Raw genomic sequence first — 22,475 nt, 5'->3', positions numbered from 1 at the left:
CCATAGCCTTGCCACTATTGGACACTACCTTTCCCAGCACCTGACTAACTCTAAACCTACGACTTCCTCCCTGGTCACTGTGACGAATTATATCCTTACACAAAATTACTTATCCTTTGAAAGCATCACCTACAAAGAAATCAATGGTACAGCAGTGGGCACCTGCATGGCACCATTCTTGCCAACCTATTCACGGACCATCTAGAGGAATTCTTCTTAACTACTCCAGAAACCGAAACCTTACATGGTTCAGATTCACTGATGACATCTTTGTGATCTAGACCAAGACCCAACAAACCACCTTCTTCAATGTTGACCTGCACCTCAAGGATGGCTAGATGAGTACCTACGCCCACATCAAACCTACCAACAACTAAAAATACCTCCACTTCGACAGCTGCCACCTATTCCATTCCAAGAAGGCCCTTCCATACAGCCTAGCCACCTGTGGTTGTCACATCAATAGTGATGAGTGATCCCTTTCCAAATATGCCAAGGGTCTCAGTGAGGCCTCCTTAAAATGAAATTGCCCTCCCTGCCTTGCCCAGAAACAGATCTCCTGTTTCTTGTCCCTCAAGTCAGTTACCACATACCCACTGTTCGATCACAAGGAAGCACTCCTCTCATGACTCATTATCACCTCAGCCAGGACTGGAGCAACTGAATCACATTCCCTGCCAGGATTTTGACTACCTCTTGTTGTGCCATGAAATAAGGAATGTCTTCCCCACTATCCTCCACACCCCTCCCACAGTGGTATGCCACCAATCAGCGAACCTAAGCAATATCCATGTCCATTCCTGCTCCACCCCTGCTCCCAACCCCTTGCCTTGTGGCTAATGCCCCTCCAACATACCTAGATGCAAGATCTGTCCCACACATCCTCCCAATACTACCTACTCCCACCACTCCAGTGCTGCCTCAGGCATCTCATACTTGATCGACAGCAGTTCCATCTATGAAAGAAGCCATGTTATCTACAAACTAAGCTGCAACCACTGTGCTGCTTTCTATGTGGACATGACAACTAACAAGCTCTTTGTCCACATGAATGGCCACTGCCACAGTCTGTGCCATCTGGAGTATTCTTACCAACACCCGGTTTTCCAAACTGCACAGGTTTAAACTCTACCTGCAACACATCTTTTGCTGTCGTAACTTCTCTGGCCTCAATTCTCACTTGTCCCTTTTCTCCACTTACCTATACCCATCCCTGCTCCCACTCCAGCAGTGCAAACACCCTTTATCCTAACAACACACCTACTAGTCTTTTTCCCTTCCCTCATCTCCTTTCGTCCATGCTTCCTTCCCACCTTTCCTCCCCCCCCCCCCCCCCCTCTTCTTCCCATCCATCAAAGCTGCATCTAGCAGTCCTGTCATCTGCCCCCACCTCGTCCCTGCACACTCCCACAGGCAGTGCAGCATCTTCCCCCATCCCTATCCTGCTATCCCTGCCCCTCCCCACAATATGCAGTCTGTCCTTTCCATATTGGTGTTATTCTATCCTGGACTTTCCATTGTTTTACTGGATATGCTTAAGACTTTCTTGGTTGTGTTATAACTGTAACACACTAAAAAGCAATAGGGAATGTGAAAACTGTCCTCCTCAAGAAGATACATGCTTTTTAACCTGATGCAGCCATTCTGATTTTGGTTTTCTGTGGTTTTTACAAAATTTGTCTCAGGAGGAATGCTGATTTGTTGTTGTTGTTGTTAATAAACTGTGGTTGACTCATCCCTTGACCATATTGACTGAGTGAAGTAGTGTAGTGGTTGAGACATTAGAATTGCTTTTGAGAGGAATGAGGTTCAATTTCCCACGTGGTCATTTAGATTTAGGTTTTCTGTGCTGTTCGTGATTCCAAAAGGTAGATATCAGTGTAGTCTTATTAGAAAGGATGTGGGCAGTTGCCTTTCCAGTCCTTCCCCAGTCTTACTCTCTAATGACCTGTCATCAATTGAATATTACACCTTTACTTCCTTCTGCAGCATGTGTCATAATCAGTGACATAAGTGCATACCGTTGGAAGCTAATGATACTAGAAGCAAAAAGCCTCAGTAAATACATGTCCATAAATGAACTGTTTGTGAGATAATTGCAACTTTGAGGTTACAAGCCCCAATTAACTTGATTCTCTGTAAACATCATCCAAGATAGGAATAGGTACAAATACTGTGTAATGTTAAGTAAAGTTATTACGGATACATTGGTCAAAGTGCTGGTGTTTTGAATGAATTCTACTCTGCACTTGTAATTGAAGGAGGGCTTTTAGTGTTGTTGTACCAGGGTGCAGGCCTGTACCTGTCACTGAAATGAGTTTTGAATCCTTTGAAACAAGCTTGATCATTTACAATTCTCGACAAGCACTGACATCTCTCTGCTCCAATTCTTCAACTGTGTTGACCAGAGTGGCATATACTACACCTTTAAGGTGACCTGAAACACAGAAATCCACGGGTTCAGATCAGGTGATCTTGGAAGCCGTGGTACAGGTCCTCATCGCCCAATCCATTTTTGGCCATATAGGTGCGTTACATCTCGTCTCACCATAGCAACAAAAGGTGGCAGTGTTCCATCACGCATACATCACATCCTGTGACATTGCTCTAAGGGAACACCTTCAAGATGATGGTGCAGAAACCAAAAGTAATTCTGTCCACTGAGTTTGTTTGGTAATGGTTACAGCCCAGTAAGATGATTACCTAGCATTTGGATGACTCCAAACATGAGAATTGAGATAATTAAACACACCATCGTGACTGAACCCTGCTTCACTGTGAATAAAATGTTATTGTCAAACGTAGGGTTGCCTACAGCTTGTTGTTGCATGTACTGACAAAACATCAGCCTATACCAGAGTCCACCTCAAAGACACTGAACTCATTGGAGATGGTACAGGTACATTGCATTGTAATGTTGCAGTATTCTCCAAATACTACTGTGGCCTATTCCAGCAATTTGTGTGGCAAATCTTCACGCCGAGATTCGTGAATAGCGTTCGACTGTTTCCAGTGCAACACCTCCAAGCACAAGTGTAATTCCTGCAGACCCACCTGCTTCCACAGCATGTGCAAGGCTACCAGTTTCTTGGAGATATTTGATGTAGCATTGTAAACATTTAACTCTCAGAGTATTTTCTGACAGGGTGTGCTGCTTGGTACAAGCATGCAGTCCCTGGTGCATTGATATTTGCCCTACCATACATAAATGCATATCCGCATACTGCTCATTATTTTAATGTTCTATGTTACCCCAGCAGTCACGGAACACTATTGACATTCTGCAGACAACTCGCACAAGTGACACTCTTGACTGTGTACAGTACTGTCATGTCCATTCTCTTTACAGCTCCAAGTCTTGAAAATGTAAACAAAGACCACACCATGGACTGGCATGCAGTGTTTACACAGAATCATATCAGTAATGGCTGGTAACCACAAAGTCACTTATCTTGTAAACGCTATTTTTTGATTCAAATTGTGTACTTTCAACTGTATGCATTTACCTGTGTATGTATACTACTAGTGTTGTTTTCATTTTCTTATTCCTTTGTTTCATTTTTTATTATTTCACATATTTTGCAGGGTTCTGTGCTTCAATGGATAAAAACAGAATCCTTATAGGATCACTTTGTTGTCAATCTGTCTGTCTGTCTGTCCAACTGTTAAGATCCATTTTCCTCAGGAACTGGTAGATGTATCAAGTTGAAATTGATATCACATGCTTAGGATATGGATCCTTGGTGGTGTAAAAGATATAAGCTCTTAAATTAGTGCAATCAAAAGACAGCCATTTAATTCACATACTTTGATATTTGCAAACTCGGTCATCAAAATCTATAGGGTACATCCTTTTGAACTAGAGTTACGAAATTTGGCAAGAAGCAAGGTTTCACAGTACAAGTAAAGGAAAAAATCTGAAAATTGTTAATTTGTAATTACATAAAATGGAAAAAAATATTTTTATTGCTATTTGTTATCCGTTGGTCTGTCTGCCATCTTTTTCTCAAGAACAGATGGACATATCAAGTGGAAATTTATATCACATGCTAAGATTTATGGTCCCTTGGTGTAGTAAATGTAAGTCCTAAGTCAATGCAGTGAAAAGATAGGACCTTTATCATATCTTTTGATGTGTTGCCAGTATTCATATCGATAACAGGCATAAATCGTTGAGATTGTCGATTTCTGGAATGAATGAACTATTTATATGTATAATTAAGTTTTTATGGAAGCTTCAGTGCGCAAATCCTACTCGCATTTATCCAGATTTCTGAAGATGTTATGAGTACGTTATGACACTATTGAAAAATGCTCACTGTTTTTACATACTTGAATTTAGCACATTTCGTGACAGAACTCACTTTTCCGTGAAATGTTTATAAGATGATATTTGACTTTTCTGTGTTGGCTTCAGTCGTCTAGTGAAAGTATGATTCCACAATGCTGTTTCGTCGGCTGCAGAAATGACCTGGTTCAATGTGTTTGCCTCATTTTTGGTGCTTCAAATACCATTTCTTCGAATGTGGTTCCTTCTTGATGTTTATATAAAAAAGTAGTAACATAATTCATTTTTCCTGTTCACTTGCAATTATTATAACGGCGACCTGCTCATTGTTCCACTGTCACACACACCGAGAGTTCACTGCCGACTGACTACAGCCAAAGATGACTCCAGCGTCAAAGACATTTCACACAACACACAAGCTTCCACTTGTAACCAGTCTCTTTGATATTCTTTGTCACATCTACTAATATTAATCAGTATGCTGTCACTCTCAAACATATAAGCAAATTAGCATCAAATAAGGCAAATTACAATTCACAAAAGAAATATTCTGACAAAAATATAAGAAAACATTTACAACCCCCGTCATTAGATTTGGTATCGACAAATCCAGTAGAAAATAACACATCTCCCACATCCTTTACACTATGTTGCTGACACGTCTCCAATAGAAAATTAAAAATAAAAAAAAAGAAAGAAAGAAAAAATATTAAATAAGCAAAAAGAAAATGAGACTGAGGGACTGAGATCAAGGAATATGTTGGCAGATGGTAGACATCCAATTGTGGAAGGTGAGAGACAATTACTTTTGATTAATGAACATAATCTAGTAAGTGCATAAAAAAAAAAAAAAAAAAAAAAAAAAAAAAAAAAAAAAAAAAAATTGCTTCCTTTGCTATATCGTACTTTCCATGGTAGGTGCCTTCTTGTTTGTGATCATACTCTTCCTCATACGCTGTCTCTCACCCATCACTAGCCACCGTAGATTTCTCCATAATGACTCTTTCGCATGAGCAGAATTTCTGTCAGCAGCTAGTGTGAAACTTATTCTTGCCATTCATAAAGTATTGAGATGCAGTTTGGTGACCTCTGCCACATTCCTCGTAGCAGCTGGCAGTTTTTGAAAAATCAAGGATTTGTACTACGAACCCATAATTGCTGATATGAACAATATGGAGAGAAATTATTTTTCTTACAAGATCATGCCATATTACCGTGTACCAGTGCTCCAAATTGTGCTTCGGTTTTGGCATGTACCACTCTAAAATTATAGCTCTAATGTTGCTGTTAATTAGAATGATGTGACAGGTTAGATGCAGTAATTTACAACATGTGAATACTTGCACACCTTCATCAGACCCATGTGCACCGTAGATATATCCCCTGTTCTTTTATGATTTATTTATCCCAGATAAAGTACTTACTTTTGACAGATACTTTTATGGCTGTAGATAAAGCAGTGACTGCTCTACATATCCAAGATTTTAAACACATCTTTTAGAATAAATTAATTTTTGCTTTTTGATAGTCTCAGAACTTTTGGTAGTCTCAAAACTTGCATATATAGATCAGAATGTTACATGTAACAGTCTACTATCAAAAGTACAGGAATTAAATCCAGAATTAAGTGGAACATGCCTACAGGAAATGGACTACCAGGCAGCTGCTGTTTGTAGTTGTAAATCTATTTTTGCTGTATTTTTTACTGAGACAAAAGTAACTGCGTTAACGACTTTCTTGCCCAGTTGTTTTTCTTTTTTTTCTTTCTTTTTAATACATTAAGCTTCAAATGTTTGCTAATTGTGACCTATTATTACAGATTCTACAGACAGGAAGAAAGTGATATTGAGATGGAGACATCAGATGAGTCTGACTATGGTGAAAAGGAAAGTTTAGGTGAGCTTTTATCTGATTCACTGTAATACTTTGACATGCAGTCTAGAAATAACAACAGTACGTTTGACAGTCTAAAAATAACAACAATATGTTTGCTGGCAAGGCATAGGACACATGACCTAAGCTGTATGCATGTCAGACAGATTATGTCCTCCTTATATGGAGAGATCCACCAAACCAGTCTTCAGACTGAAGATCATGAAAACTATGATAATGTTTAACATTGTGGATTTGTGGCAATGGTTGTAGAATGACAAGAACAGAATTTCTTGGTAGTAATTTCGTGCCTAACGTTTGGTTGTTTCATAGCCAGTAATGTAGATTTTTTTAAAGGATGAACATGACAAGTTTGAACTCAGTTAGCATATCAGGCAGCCGAGTCATCCTTCAAGTAAGATATACAAGCAGTTTCTTAGTTTTAAAAGACTTACAAACATTGACTTAGAATGAGGATTGTTGTTGATACAGGATGTCTGAGATGAAACACCCTAATTTGAAATGCATCTAATACAACATGTGTTTTGTATATAGAGAAGATTCATACAATAACAGACACAAATAGTTTCGAAGTTTCGATTGTTCAGTCTCGCATTTTTACATGAGCCCCCCACATGAGTGCCACAGATGATATCTTAATCAACATTTGATTTCTCTCCAGGTATTCTTTAGCATCTGTGGCATAACTGTCTCAGTTGTAGGTCTAATCCTGTCATGAAACTGTTCCAGCATTGCCACTTTGGTATGGTACACTCTGCCTTTAACATATCCCCCAAGAAGAAATTCGTGGCAGTAGTGTCAAGCAATCAAGGTGCCCATGGGTTTGGACTACCTTTCCCAATCAATCTTTGTGGGAACTCTTCACTCAGCGTATTGTGTACTTTCACATGCTAGTGTGGAGGTGCTCCTTACTGCTGGAAGAGCAGATCTGGGAACACAAAATTAACCAGTTTAACTAACTAGATTGAGTGACCAGTGATATTTCTGTCTGCAAAGGGGAAAAAAACAATAATTTCATCCTCCATTGACACATACCAGATGTTGACCTTCAGGCTATCTTTCTACTTCATGGCCCCATGAGGATGTTCACTTCCCCAAATTTGCACACTGTGTCTGCTGATCTTTCCACAGAGGTGAAAAGTTGCCTCATTGGGAAAAATCTAGTCTTAGCCAGAAGTTATTGCCATGTCTGTGTGCTGAAGTATGTCTTTAGCATATCTTGCTTATTAGATTTATTGGCAGGTTTCACCTCATGTAACAGTTGTACTTTGTATTTATGCATAAAGTTTTAGGCTCTTGTGTAGCACGTAGTGGAGAGTTGATTTGGGAACAGCAAACTTACATGATACCATACAAATGGATTTCTTAGGACTTCTTGCAGATGTATCTGAAATGTGATAAACCTTGTCCTTTGATGTTCTTTATGGTCCACCACACAGCCCGTAGCAACAGAATCCTGTCTCGAGAAAGAATGTTTTCCATGCCTTGATTCTCTTGTCATTGGTAGCACTCTGATTTTTGTTTTTCAGCATTAAATGCCATTTTCATTGAATTTTTTTCAGTTTCCTTGTGTTTTCAGCTCATGAAAAAATAAATAAAAATGAACTGTATATAACATTATAAATAATAAAATTTCACAGCCATCTTCTAACACCTAACAAAATTGTCTGTGTTGTTTATTATGTTCAATATAAAAGTTTCAAATTAGGCTGTTTCATCTTGGATACTCTGTATTTGTGGGTAGGATTATGGTGTTTCATCTCATATACTCTGTATTTGTGGGTAGGTGTATGCTGATGAAAGGAAAGGATGTGCTAGCGGTTAACATTTTCCTGATTATAACATACTGCCAGTTCACGAATATGTTACAGGATACCTAAAAGCAATGGACACTGCGTACCACATAGTTCATTATGAGAGATATGATTAACAGTGTATTCTTTAGGCTGGCCCTGTTACTTAAAAGCATCTGTCCAAATGCATAAAGGCACTGAAATGTTCTAAAGATAGGTAGAAGATAATGCTTTGAATATCTGATTTAAGTCAGTATGACCCACAGGATAATAATCCCTGCATTTCGTAAGCAAACGTTGCCCAATCTGCTATGATAAGGGTAAGCCTGTGCAATAGGCTTGTCCTGAATTTCTATAGAGCTTTCCTCATACCAGGTAGGGATACACGCCCCCTGACCCCCCTTCACATATACCATTACAAAATGTGACTTACACAGGAGAAGCCGTAACGGGTCAAAAATTCTGTGATGCTGAGTCCTCTCCTGTGAGGTTTAGCCACATCTAATTAGACGTATCTCGTCTGTAGCAGACAATTCTTTCCCATCTTTGTGTCTGCATATTATAGTGTTTGACACAAAAGCAAGCCCCTTTTTATTTATCAGTATATAATGTCAGTTTAGTAAATACTGTGACTGTTGGCATAACTGGTTGGTCAGAATGTTTTACTGATAAGTCCTATATTTAATCCCCAATCCTGTCAAGAATTTTTCCATTGTGGCAGAACAGGATATGGAGCCATTCAGCTTTCTGAGGACAATGGATAAGCTACCTAAAGGACTAGTAGTGTCTCCGATTTCAAAATCTAACATTAAAGACCAAGAGAGTATTGTGCTAACCACTCGTGTCCCTTCCTAAAGCAAAACCTTAGACATAGAATGAAGCAGCAGTTTGCCGCAATGAAAAGCTCCATAGGTGGTCTGATAGTAGAGTTTCATGATACTTTTTACCATAAATACATTTAATGACAATGACAAGGCATCATCAGACTCACAAAACGGTTTTTTCCCCTCCCCCCCTCTCCATGTAATGGGGGAATTTAAATATGAGGTACTTTTCTATACATTCAGCAATTTCTCACTGAGACCAGTAAAAAGATATTTGCATTGTCATACCTTCATTTGAAATAACAAAGTAAAGACATTCTAACACTGGAGAGGGCAGAAGAAGAGAGAAAAGGAGAAAATACCTAATGCAGTATGAGAAACATTTTGAAAAAGAGTTGAGTGTGAAAATGGCATGCTTTAGTGATGGGTGTGGAGATGATTTTCTGGGGGTGGAGTTTTGTAGCATTTCAACCAGAACCTTCTACAGGAAATTCATATAGGTAATTGAACTAATTGCCTTCTGTTTCCATCAGAAATTTTTGATACATATGCATGCAAAAATCTTCAGAACTTTTCCTGTTTTTGTGTGCCTCAGAGTATTAGAAATGCAGAGAACTAGAAAATTTTTGAAAACCTATTGCCACCTATTGAAAGCAACATGAATATTGTTAATTTTGGTGTGGAAATCAGGAAAAATAAAATAAGAATAATGAGACAAGAAAAAATATTTTATTTACCCTTAAATTAGTCATTACTCTTAATAATCATTTCTGCACAGAAAGAAAAATGTTTTGGTTCCCTCCATTTTTAAACACTTTCTATACTTCTTAACATCATTTTGACATAAAACTGCAGTTATTGTGTACCTGCCAGTTTCTGTGTCATAACAATGTTCACCCTGCAGGTTTTCTGTGTATCTTACTCAAGCTGAGCATGCAAATGTTGAGATGCTATCTATTTCATCATGTAAAAGTTTCTCAGTATTAGCAATTTTAAATGTATTGTTCTTTTCCACAGTACTTATTTTCACCAAAGCCCATACCAGCACAGTTGGGTTGCGATGACAATGGTATGGTGGCAAGATATATGGTGTCCATGCTGCTTTGCAATTTTATCTATCGCATAAATTCTGTATGCAGACTTGTGGGCATTGACAAGAACCAGTAATTCCGGTCTGGTATGTGACAAACTAGGAGGTATTCTGTTAGATGACAACCACCAATAATGTCTACCTTTTTGGAATATCAATGTTGTTGTTTTGATGTTCAGCATTTCTGATGGGCTGTATTAATAAGATTGTCCAGGCAAGGGGGGCGTAGCGGTTAGCACACTGGACTTGCATTCAGAAGAACAGTGGTTAAAACCCGTGTCTGGCTATCCTGATTTAGGTTTTCTGTGGTTTCCCTAAATCACTTCAACCAAATGTTCGGATGTTCCTTTGAATGGTATGGCCACTTCCTTTCCCCTTCCTTCCCTAATCCGATGGGACTGATGAATGTTACATAAATAATACATGAAATTTTATACTGTGATGTTTGTTATTCAGAAAAAAAGGGACAGTGATTGTTAAGTACATTCAGAGAACTTTGTATTATGAATTTCATAAAATATAGAGAGACTGTTACTGATGGTCAGAAATAAAGTGTGCTGAATGTTAACAGAAAAGGTAAGAGAGAAACAGTATAGAGGATCCTAGAGAACAAAGGGATGGTAGTTGCCAAGGACTGAGGGAGACTCTGAGCAGGATGGATTGAATTGAACAAGTCCTGTATAACAAGATGGAATTTGGACTGTAACAAAACATTTATAGACTAGTGCAAAGACGTGGGAAAGTGTAGAAGTACTGTAAGTGTCCCACCCCGGCCTGATGCTGGAAGAAGCAAAATGAAGATGATGATGATGATGATGATGATGATGATGACAGACAATAAAGAGAAGATGCTTACACAAGGGGAAATTTCGTATTTTCTCACCATATTACCTTTTGTTTGTGTGGAATTCCAACATTGTATTGCAAAGAAGATCAGCAACTATGTTCGTTCTTGTTATTGCTTTATTTTTCTGTCTCAGTTGCACTGAAAATTTGGGTTAATGTGAATAGATTTGAATGTGTCCATCCATTATCAGACCATTACCTGAGTGGGATGAATGAAGTAATATTTGTACATTTTGAGTTGTTCACAACTGATAAACTTCAGACATTTTGTGTCCTTGATGTAAGTCCAGAAGTATTTCTGTGTCTGAACTGGTGTGTATGTTTAGATAACGAATGATGTTGCTTTTAAACTCTGAAGCTGCCTCTTGAAATACTGTTTGACAGAGCGTGTAGTTATTTTTGATGTGGTCGTCTTCACCATTGCAACTGCTCCTGTATTGGAACCTGGAAGCTCTAATTAATTCTCATCTATCTCTACCAAAGTAGTAGAAAGCTCTTCAGCTCAGCACAATTATATTGTGCCTTCAGATATTGTAAGTAAGGTAACAATTCATTTGCTTACATTGATCTGACATTAATCCCGTATAATATTCACGAGTAACAGTTTGTACTATCTCAACAATAGAATTAGTACCAAATTTTCTGTACTTCTGTGTATTTCATCATTGTATGCAGCTAGTTTGGCACTTAAAGCCACAAAGAGCTTGTAAAATTACCTTGCAGTCTTCATCTTTTGCATTTCTGATTACCAATGTCATTCAGTTAAACTAGTAATTCTTCTCATGCTGAGAGCTGTCACACTGATGTAAACATACTTGTTAAATGAATGCTTTTTAAATATACACACATTTAAACTACTCCATAACAGACACTACCACTTCCTTGCTTTGAATGTTAGCAGCACCCACAATTTGATTCTGTTGGCATATTGAAGTCTCAAGTGAATCCCAAAATTGAAGGCCTGATGATAGATTTATTAGTTCCAGAGATGAATATTGTTGTTAAATTGTTGTATTAGGATCAGTTCTGACCATTTTGAGACAGTTTCATTGATAATGTCATTCATTGGACTGCAGTAGCACCATCACTCAATAACTATTAAATATTAATAATCTTATGCTGACCATATACAATTTTTTAAAAATTTTGCATCATAGTTTCATGCTAATTTTTAAGAACTGTAACTGTGTGATATTTTTAAAACCAAATTAATCTTTGTTATGATTTTCGTAGGATTAAGTGGAACAGACATGAGTGATGATGATGAAGACTTATACAAGAAGGATGACAAGGATAAGAATGTACTGATTACTGATTTAGACCACAGGAGCAAAAAACAAAAGCGAACACACAAAGCTCAGTTGTGGTTTGAAAAGGTATAGGAATGATAATATTCTAATTCTGGTGGTTACCTAAGAGATTATGTTTAATTCCTAGATGACCCAGGCATCAGTTATCCACATATTTTCCATGAACATTTAAATTAGTAGATTAAAAATTCTAACATAAATACACGTTCTCAGTATTCTGTGTCACATATTGTTTGTCTTTTATTGATCTGTTACTTATACTTCAAAATAAGAACTACTTTAGAATGGTTACGAATCTTCTTTCAAAAAGAACTAGTAAGTTGAATATGCATAAGTTTCTCCATGATTTACATGTTTCAAAGAAATTATGATAATGGCTCTTCTCATTAATGATAATATTCTACATTTAGTGACTCTTCCCCTAGTGTGAAATATTTTGATGCTTATTTCACTTAAATGATTCTTCTGCTGTTGCTAGCGAATTTGTGATAAAACTGAGGATAAATATATCCTGTTGAACAGTAGATCATCTTTAATGCCATTGTCATTTAGTGGGTGTTAAACTGAAATTTTCCTTTACTTTCATGAGCAGTTGAATTGGGGACATCTTCCTAGCACTGCCCCTGATGTCCTGATGATAGCTGTTGTGTCCAATCACCTGACACCCACGACTCTTAGAGATTGTTTGGAGTTGAGTTGAGATGTATGCATCTTGCTCAGTGGCATCCCATGAGAGTGCTCAGTTGGATTGAAGTCAAGCAATGGGAGGGGCACTGTCTTGCGGAAGAAATAGGTCACCTGTGGGTGGCCAACATAGCTTGGGTGGAAAAATGGATGCAAGTGAAGTTATTTATGACTATTGTTATATCCAAGGAATTTATGCAAAGAAAACTTGAAACCAATAGAACATGACTTGCTTAGTAATGGACTGAATTAACTGATTTAAAAGAATTTTTTTTTTTTTTTTTTTTTTTTTTTTTTTGGGACCAACACCTACCATGTAAAAAAAGAGAGAAAATTGTATGTTGGTTGCTGTTGCTGTGGGGATGAAGTTATTTACCAACTTTGACTACAACCAGAACTACACTCCATTTCGTATAGTAATCCTTTGAATAATGTTCTGAGCAGCACTAGAATATGGTTGAAAAAAGACTTTTGCACATCCGAGACATTTCTCAGCAGTATCATACTTTATTCTTGTTGTACTCATTAAAACTTGTCTTGCATGTAGAACATTAGGCCAGAATTAAAACAAAGACACAGCGTATGTCATTGTCTTTGTGGGCTCTGCAGCAGTTCTATGCAGATGGTGTAGTTGGTATAAATAAAAAACATAGACATTTAACCAAGAAAATCATCGAACAGACTCCAGTGTTCTCTGCAACTGTCACAATAATTTATTTTTCCCCCATCTGGATCAGAGTAAATCACCAAAATAAATAGTTTTGTGTCTTTCAGTATGTCTTTAAAATACGAGTAAATATTATAGCCATATCAATGATTTCATGTTATTGTAACTGACTGGAAATGCCAAAATAATTTCTGCTGTCCCTCTATAGGAAATATTATAAGCAGAAAACTGCAAATTGTATATTAATGTTGTTAAGATAAAACACTGAAAGAACATTTCATCGTTTGGTAGTGGACTCTGAATTGTGTATAAGGGGCTTCCAAAAATCAAAAACAAACAAATGTCCTTTCAGTGTCGAATCAAGCAAATAAACTAAAATACCAGTTATTTTATCCTGATTTTACAATTAAACCACATTTCCATTTTCAATAATAAAATACCAACAGCTGTTATTTTGGTTTTATTTGTTAGGCAACCAGTTTCGACATTACATTATGTCATCTACAGGCCTGCATATATCAAGTAAGCCTCATGTTAGAAATGTTGAAACTGGTTGCCTAACAAATAAAACCAAAATAACGGCTATTGATATTTTACTATTGGCAATCGACCAGCCGAAGCCCTGCATTCCAGTTACAGGATGGAGTTACATTTATTGAACATTTCCATTTGGTTAGTTATAACTGCCCACGTCATGTTGTGCTGACTCCACTGTAGTTTGAATGGATTTTTAAGTTTGTTTGTATGCCTGACTTCTAATTTCACCACACAAGTCTCCAGGGTTGAGCAGTTATTGCCCGATGACGACATGCAATACAGTTTGTTAAAGTGGAGTTCGCCGTTATTAATTATGTTTTTAGATTTAATTTTATTACTCATACAGAGACTCAATGTTCCTTTGTTTAACAGCACGTCGTCAAAATAAGTATGAAATGCTAATGTCTTTTCAATACATAATGTTGACTATTGAGTTAAAGTTCGTACCCATTTTGCCATTTTAGAGAAGAGAAACCTTAAGCGCTTCTGCTTCTTTAGTCTCAGTATCAAATGTTCACTAATTTCAATTTACTTCCTATCTCAGTTCAGTATTTAACACAAATTATATATCAATGTCATTTCAGAGATATTACGTCGGTTCCACACTAACGGAATAACACGTAATTGTTATTTAACATCACTTTTATTAATAATACTTTTTCTTATGACATAAATGTTAATGAATGATCACTATCTAGGAGGAAAGAGGGATTGATCCTAATGATGAGATAATAGCTTTTAATGAGCCCGCAATCATTAATTAAATAAAAAGTCACGTTCAAGGATGATATTCGAACAACTTTTGTTACGTCCGTTTTCACGTATCTGTCAAAACTAATCCTGTCGCTCACAATTCAAATTAACACTGATGTTAACCCCTTTTGTCGGAACATCGAATCATAACTATTATATGAAAGTTTATTCTAGTCCCCGAATTAATTCCTTTCAGATACGCGCACGACCGAACAGCAGAACGGAACACAAACGACTTGTTTTAACAACCAAATAACACAATGACGTTACATTACAACAGTGTCTGCCCAGTGAACATCTCTTTGACTTTATCTTCTCTACTCTCCTTAATTAAATTATTCCTAATTACAATTTACTCAGCTATTTAACGAAAACATCCAACAAAAAATAAAATAAATTTATGCCAATGAAAAGATCCATTATATAGTGTAAAACTGAAACTAGTCAGTGACCTAAAAATGGAAAAAAAGTAGACCAGTCTACAACCTCTTACAGTAAAGTTTGGTGAATGAAGTTAGAACAGTTGATCGGGCAACAATGGCGACTCACAATGTTGCACCTGCATAGCGGCTGGTGTTGTTAACCTGCCCTCACAGTAGTTCAGTTGAGTATTGTATGTGTTCCATGTTGGACCTGTTGAACGAAGTGCTTCTTTAGTGAGTTGGTTCTGAAATGAGAACAGAACAATGAATGAGCAAAGGATCAATTTAAAGTTTTGTTTTAAGCTTGGCAAGAAACCGAAAGAAATGCATGCAATGTCGTATGTGTGTATGGGGATCAAGCACTGTCCATGAGGTGTGTGTACGAGGGGTTCGCCTGTTTTCAAGGAGGCCAGGAAAGTGTTTCTGACAATCCCCATAGCAGACGACCAGCAACTGCTGTCAGTAAGAAAAACATTGAGAAAGTGAGGACATTAATCGCAAACGACCATTGAGTAACTGTGCACACGATAGCGGATGAACTGCAGATGATACGTGAATCCATGTGACAAATCCTTATCCAGGAGTTAGGGAAGAGGAAAACGTGTTGTCATCTTGTGCCACAAAACTTGATTGATGATCAGAAGCAGGCACATTTAGAGGCTTCGCAGGATTTTGTCGAAATGGTGGATGCGATACCCAATTTCTTGAACTGTATTGTCACTCAAACCTGGTGTCTCCGGTACAACGCTGAAATGAAATGACAAAGCATGGAATGGTGTTCTTCGACATCACCTCATCGGAAAAAGGCCAGAGCTGAAAAATCAGACATCAAGATGATGCTCATCACCTTTTTTGTTAGTCAAGGCATTATCCACAAGGAATTTCTACCTGTTGAACACTGCATGAAATGTTGATATTTTGACCTGTTTCATGCAACATCTACACAGTATGCATAACAAGGTTCCTGATTTTTTTGCTCACGAGAATGCTCACCCATACACAGCCAATATCGTCAAACAGTTCCTGGCAAAAAAAGAGGTGGTACAACTTGAACATCCACCATACTCGCCAGATCTCAATTCTCAGGCTTCTTCCTATTCCCTCGACTCAGACTCGCTTTGAAAGGAAAGAAATTTGATGATATTCCTGACATCCAACGAAACGTGACGCAGCTTTTGAACACTACCCCAAAGGAAGACTTCATGCAAACTTCCCTGGACGTGTATAGCAGTGCTCAGCGGTGCATAGTTACGGGAGGTGACTATTTCGAAAGACAGTAAGGTAACTGTAGTTCACAGTTCATCTATGGTAATGTTACAGGACTATTCACCGAACTTTATTGTACCAAACTTTATTGTCGGAGGTTGTGTTTAAGTAATTACCTGTGACTGTCAAGAACTATTGTAAAATCACATTAATTATATCAGACAAGAACTATATCCCTTCAAGCTAATTTCCAAAGGCAACATAAAACTGAATAAATTGTCCTAGTACTTGCTAATGTAAAGAAAACAAACAAAAAAGTATGAATTATGCAATAACCTGACACCAAGTTACCCAAAAAGGGCTCTCAAAAGAAGTAGTCTTACAAAATGTTGGCACGTAAGTACTATTTTCTATAGAAATTATTAATCACTTTGCCATAATTGTTCCCAATGAGTACAATTGCATTACAGTATTAGTAGTCTTTGCCCTTTCTTTGCATACATCATTTTAAAGTCTTGCGGCTTTTGTCTATTCAGGTACACTGCCTGACATCTTGTGCCACTAGTGGTTGGATAGTTCTTCCAAGTGGTACTAGAATGTGCCATCATCAGATTCCCTAATTTCCTCAAGATGTATCATATGAAAATGAACAGAAAATACAATGTGTTAGTATTTGTTCTTATCTGCCTCTTCACTACATTTAAAGTTACTATATCTGCCGCAAAATAAGCTTCTATGGCATACATATGTAATGTTTTTGGACTCATTCAGCATTCTAATAAAATTAGTTTGATGGGGCAAAAAGGAAATAAAACCCCCACAGGAAAGCAAATGAAAAAACCAAGACCAACTTACAAAATGAAATGTAACTGTATAAGCACATGCAAAATCTGGATTAGAACAGCAATATGAATTAGAACTGATTGTTACTAAATATATAGAGAAAGATTTGATGGCAGACAGGCACATTTAAAAGTAGACATTGGAAAATATCTAGTTTTGGACAAAGTCCTTCATCAGATGAGAGAGACATACACATTCATACACGTGTGGGTGTGCGCACCCACACGTGCACATGAGCGAGTACGCACGTGCGCGTACTCTCACACACACACACACACACACACACACACACACACACACACACACACACACAGTGGCACAGACACTGTCATCTCTGGGCAACATGGTGCCATTGCCATGAGTAGCAATCTCAGTTGGGGTGTATAGTTGGTGCACACAAGAGGTGGGATCTACCCTCTGCAAACCACCATGAGGTGCAGAACAGAGGGTATGCCCCATAGTACCATTTATTAGGTTTTCTTCCTGTTCCATTCACGTGTGGAGTGCGGCAAGAATGATTGATTGATGCCTCACGAACCCTATGTAAGGGATAAATTGGGGGGTTGTACTATATTCATAATCATTTAAAACTGGTTCTTGAAACTTTGTTTACACTTAGAATGCCGGCCATGTAAACTGTGCCATTTCTTAGAATACCAACTTTTTTTGCTAATATTGTACATTTGTTTTACAGAAAACTAGCCTGCATTTTGTTGTGGTACTAACTTTTTATGAAAGCCGGCATCTTCTTCTTCCAGAAAATGTATATACAGCTCCTTTGATCGTTTGTTTTTTTTTTTTTTTTTTTTTTCCTTATATTTTTAATGATTGTAAGGTTTTACAAAATATACAAAAGTTTACGGAAATGAAAAAAATGTTTGACTGACATTTTATTCCTCATAATCTGCGGTTTTACATCCATCAACAGAAAACTGGTATCCTGGTCCCCACTAAAAATGTCTATACTTGGCAAACAGTCTATATCAGTCCACTCCTCTGTAGACCCAGTACGATCTCTTTCTGTGCCACCCCTTTGTCTTGGCCTCCTTTCACTGTTGTCAGGACAGATATTTTGTGGTTCTACATCCATAGTACAATCACTTTCTTCATTCTCTGAACCCAAAAAGAAGAAAATCATTTTTCAGTATTCACAAAATGAAGAAAATGAAGTGGTATAATACAAAATCATGATTCGAAATACTTACTTGAAATTTGATGCAATTCTTCTTGGACAAAGTCAGGATCATCATCTGAATTGTTGATGTTGTCATCCCCACTCTCATTATCAACAAATTCTTTCTCCAATTCACGCAAAATTTCGTCGTCTGTAAGAGAACATGAAGCCATGTCCATTTACTTACGTACTCAACGAGCAGACGCCACTTTCTACCTGCGTGGGTTCATACAGCGAATACGATCTATCAGCCATTTGAGGAACTAAATGTACATGATATGTTGGCTGTTTTGGACACTAAATGTACCAAGTAGGGCAATGAAGGCCAATCGATCTCGTCAATAAACGTGATTTCGTATTTAAAAGCAGATCACGTCAAATGACGTGACTGTCACTCTACATAAATTCCCGCATCCCGTCAATTGACATGATTGGCACTCAGAGTGTTAATAGACTTTCTCGAGATAGTTTATGTCTATCTTCAAGAGTATTCCACTTCAGTTCCCTTCTCTGTACACATTCAATGACCCCTGTTAGTCCTCTTTGGTACGGGTCCCACAGACTTGAGCAATGTTCTAGAACCAGTAGCATGAGTGATTTGTAAGCAATCTCCTTTGTTGACTGATTGCATTTCCCCAGTATTCTACCAATAAACTAAAGTCTAGGACTTGCTTCACACATGACTGAACCTATGTGATCATTCCAATTCTTATCCCTACAAAGTGTTACAGACAGATATTTGTATGAGGTGGCCAATTCCAACAGTGCTTTAGTCCTGCCTATCGGAGTTTGCAGAGATGTGGCAGAGATGAAATGGTATGGCGTGTGTGTGTGGGGGGGGGGGGGGTGTTTGTACAGATAGTGAGTTTGAGGGACAAAAGGCATTTGTGACACTGTTGAGAGAGCAGGTAATGGGATAGAGGCAGGTGAGCAACAAGAATTTGTGCGAGGGCAGTGGGGTTACAGGAATGAAGAATATGTAAGAATATGTTACAGGTAGAGTTCCTACTTGCATAATTCAGTAAAGCTAGTGTTGGTGGGAAGAATTCAAATGGCATGGTTTGTGAAGCAGTCAGTGAAGTTGAACACATCGTGTTGCTCAGCATGCTCTGCAAGTGGGTAGTCTAGTTGCTTCTTGGGCACAGTTTGACAGCTATCTTTCGTGTCAACATTACTTGTTGATGTGCTGCTTCACAAACCGTGCCAGGATTCTTTTCACCAATATTAGCTTTTCTTAATCATGCTGATGGGAAATTGTTTGCAATTTATTCTTCATTCCCATAACCACCACAGCCTCAACTTTCGCACGTCCCTGCCTCTGTTCACTTCCCTGCTCTCACTCCTGCATGATACATGCCTCCATCCCCCACCCCCCACCCCCACCCCTACCCTGCTCCTCCCCTCCCCTCTCCTCCCCTCAGTTTACTTGCATGGTCCTTTCTCTGCCTCCTGCTCCCCCTCTGCTTCTCTTTTCTCACACAGCACAGCATTTAGTAGCCTACCAGCCCACCATCCTACTCTTCCCATGTCTCTGCCCACTCTTACAGGCAGCAGTACAGCATCTTCCACCATTCCTACCCTCCTACTTCTCCCTTTCTCTAGTCCACACTTCTTGTCTACAACCACTACCTACCCCAAACGAGATCACACAGCAGTGGCATCACTGTGCCTTAAGACAATAGTGACCGTGTGTGTGTGTGTGTGTGTGTGTGTGTGTGTGTGTGTGTGTGTGTGTGTGTGTGTGTGTGTGTTCTGTTTCTTTCTACTGGTCTCTCAACGGATGGTGGACTTTGCCTGAATGCTGATATTTTCCAACAATCTACTTTTAAATGTGCCTGACTGCTACTCAACCCTCTTTTTCCTATATGTGGTGAGTAGCAATCTTATTTTAATTCATATTCTTATATGTGCATGATTGTGATAAAAGGTCCACGTTTCATCCCTTGTTAACATCCTCCTACGTGAGAATAGCTCCAACATGTAACTGAAAATTGCCCTGTTGGAAACAAGATTCATCTCATTACATGATTTCAAATGAACTTGTATCCTGCCATCAGTGTGAACCAACAGTAACCCAGTACACAGGCATGGGTAGCCTTTCACCATGCTTTGAGTATCGAATGGTGGTGTTTCTGTACCCAGGAACCTGTGTGGCATGGTGTCAGTTTTTATCCTACAGTGAGGTGATGGTACTAAATGGTACCTATGCTCACTGGTTGTGTTGATGTTGGCCAGTGTTGAATTGATGAGTAATTTTCAGCCATGAGGCCACTCTGACAACTTAACCATCTATGGTAATGAAAGGCAGATCTTATTGTTCTCACTCAGAACACAATAAAAGACACGGTTATTAGAAGCCAACTCTTTATTAAGTCACAGCATGCAGTACAAGTACAGTATAATTTAGAGAACTTACACAAGACTGCCGACCAGAGCCAGCACATGGCCATATAAAAAGCATTTGCCCACCTGGGGCTGCTTGCTGTCGGCTGCAAGTGATGGATGCTCTGGACAACGGTCGGCGGCCTCTGGTGCGGGCCCAGAGCAGCTGAATGGCATGCTATTCAAATGACCATGTATATTGACAATGCTGTAGTAGTGATGGCAGAGGTGTAATGTGCTGGTTACTATAGCTCTCCCTCCTTGGGGGAAAGAGCGACCAAATGGCAGCTCCTCTGCAGTGTTGTCACATCCATATTGTCTGAAGCAGTTGTCCTGGGTACGAACAGTTCCCAGTCCTTGCGAACAAGTGAATAGGATGGAAGTGGCTAGAGTCTGGACACACATGCCTTCTATTCGCTCCAGGAGAGCAAGTGGACAACTCTGGCATTCCACAGGCAGGGCTCAGGTCAGCATTGGACCATGCTATGTGTTGGGAAGGTGTGTTGTCCAGAGATAATATAGGAGGTGCCAGCAGGTGGTGGCAGGCATCAGAGTTAGTGTAGATGGCGCCTACATCAGTGTTGGAGATGCCTGCATTGGCGTAGGAGGTGCCTGTGGATGTGTTGATGAAGCCCCACTGTACCTCTACTGCAAAGAAGGCACCACAGGGACATCAAAGAGTCTGAGTTGCATCATATGTGTGAGGCTAGCCCATTGGGAGAACAGCTGGAGACCACATCAGGTGTGTCAGTTGACATGCTGCCCACAGCGAACTGCAGCAGCTGTGGATGAGGTGCAAGAGCAGTGGTCTGCAGGGAGGTGTCTGTGCCCACTGAAGGTCACAGCTGATAGCAGTGGCGCACCATAAGGCACTCATCGGTATGTACCATGAATACATGGCACCCATGCTTGGTATCCAGTGCGGGTGTCATCCAAACCCTCGAGCCCATGTTGATGTCACAGCAGGACAACTGTCTGGCAGCAGGAAGAAATGAGAAGGAACGTGAGGGCCTCGTGTGCTGGATATCCCGTGACATATTTTTGCATTTGCATTTTCAAAATTCATAAGACATTTTGCCTTGCCATTGGATTGTGGCTGAAGGGAGGCACCATGACATGACAGATGTCATCACATGGGTTGAGCCAAAAATTGATGGCCATTGCCCGAAACCACTCTATAAGGTAGGCTTTCAACAGAAAAGAGGATTTTACAGTGCCTTGGGAGTTGCATCTACTGTGATAGACAGACAGACAGTAAACAACATAAGGAAACATGGAAAAGGCATCAACAACAAATAACCAAAAAATGTCTCAGAATGTTCCAGCAAATTCAATATGTATTCTTTTCCATTGTAGCATGGATCCTGGTCAAGGGGGGAAAAAACATAGCGTGCTGATGCCTGTTGATTTGAACACTTGCAGCAACCACGAGCAGGTGCTCTACCTCACGATCAATACCAGGCAAGAACACATGACAACATGCCAGTTGTTTAGTGCAAGAGGTTCCCCAATGACATTGATGTAACAGGTTGAGAACTTCCCTATGCAATGTTGCCAGAATTGCAAAACTGGAAGTACCACCTTCTGCCAACAAGAGAATGTCACTGTGTAACAGGGAAAGCAAGGAGTTCACAATGGGTAAATGCTCAGGCCGGTGGATGATCAGGTCACCAATAATGTATGATGCGAACCACTTGTTTAAGCACTGGGTCTGCAGTTGTACCAGATGACTGGGTCTGCAGTTGTAGCAGATGCAGCCCTGG

The 22,475-nt window shown here is 39.1% G+C and overlaps 1 protein-coding gene across 1 annotated transcript in view; it reads left to right on the top strand.

The window, feature by feature from the left end:
• LOC124789356 (pre-rRNA 2'-O-ribose RNA methyltransferase FTSJ3) overlaps positions 1-22,475 on the top strand; it is a 108,779-nt gene that overhangs the window by 56,958 nt on the left and 29,346 nt on the right. Inside the window, exons 8-9 of the mRNA XM_047256683.1 lie at positions 6,108-6,184; positions 11,968-12,110. Of these exons, the coding sequence (XP_047112639.1) occupies positions 6,108-6,184; positions 11,968-12,110 (220 nt within the window). The remainder of the gene's footprint in view (positions 1-6,107; positions 6,185-11,967; positions 12,111-22,475) is intronic.

The sequence above is a fragment of the Schistocerca piceifrons genome, chromosome 3 (genome assembly GCF_021461385.2).
Source record: "Schistocerca piceifrons isolate TAMUIC-IGC-003096 chromosome 3, iqSchPice1.1, whole genome shotgun sequence".
Taxonomy (NCBI): domain Eukaryota; kingdom Metazoa; phylum Arthropoda; class Insecta; order Orthoptera; family Acrididae; genus Schistocerca; species Schistocerca piceifrons.
Note: the sequence above shows the minus strand (reverse complement) of the source record. Positions and strands in the feature narration are given on the sequence as shown.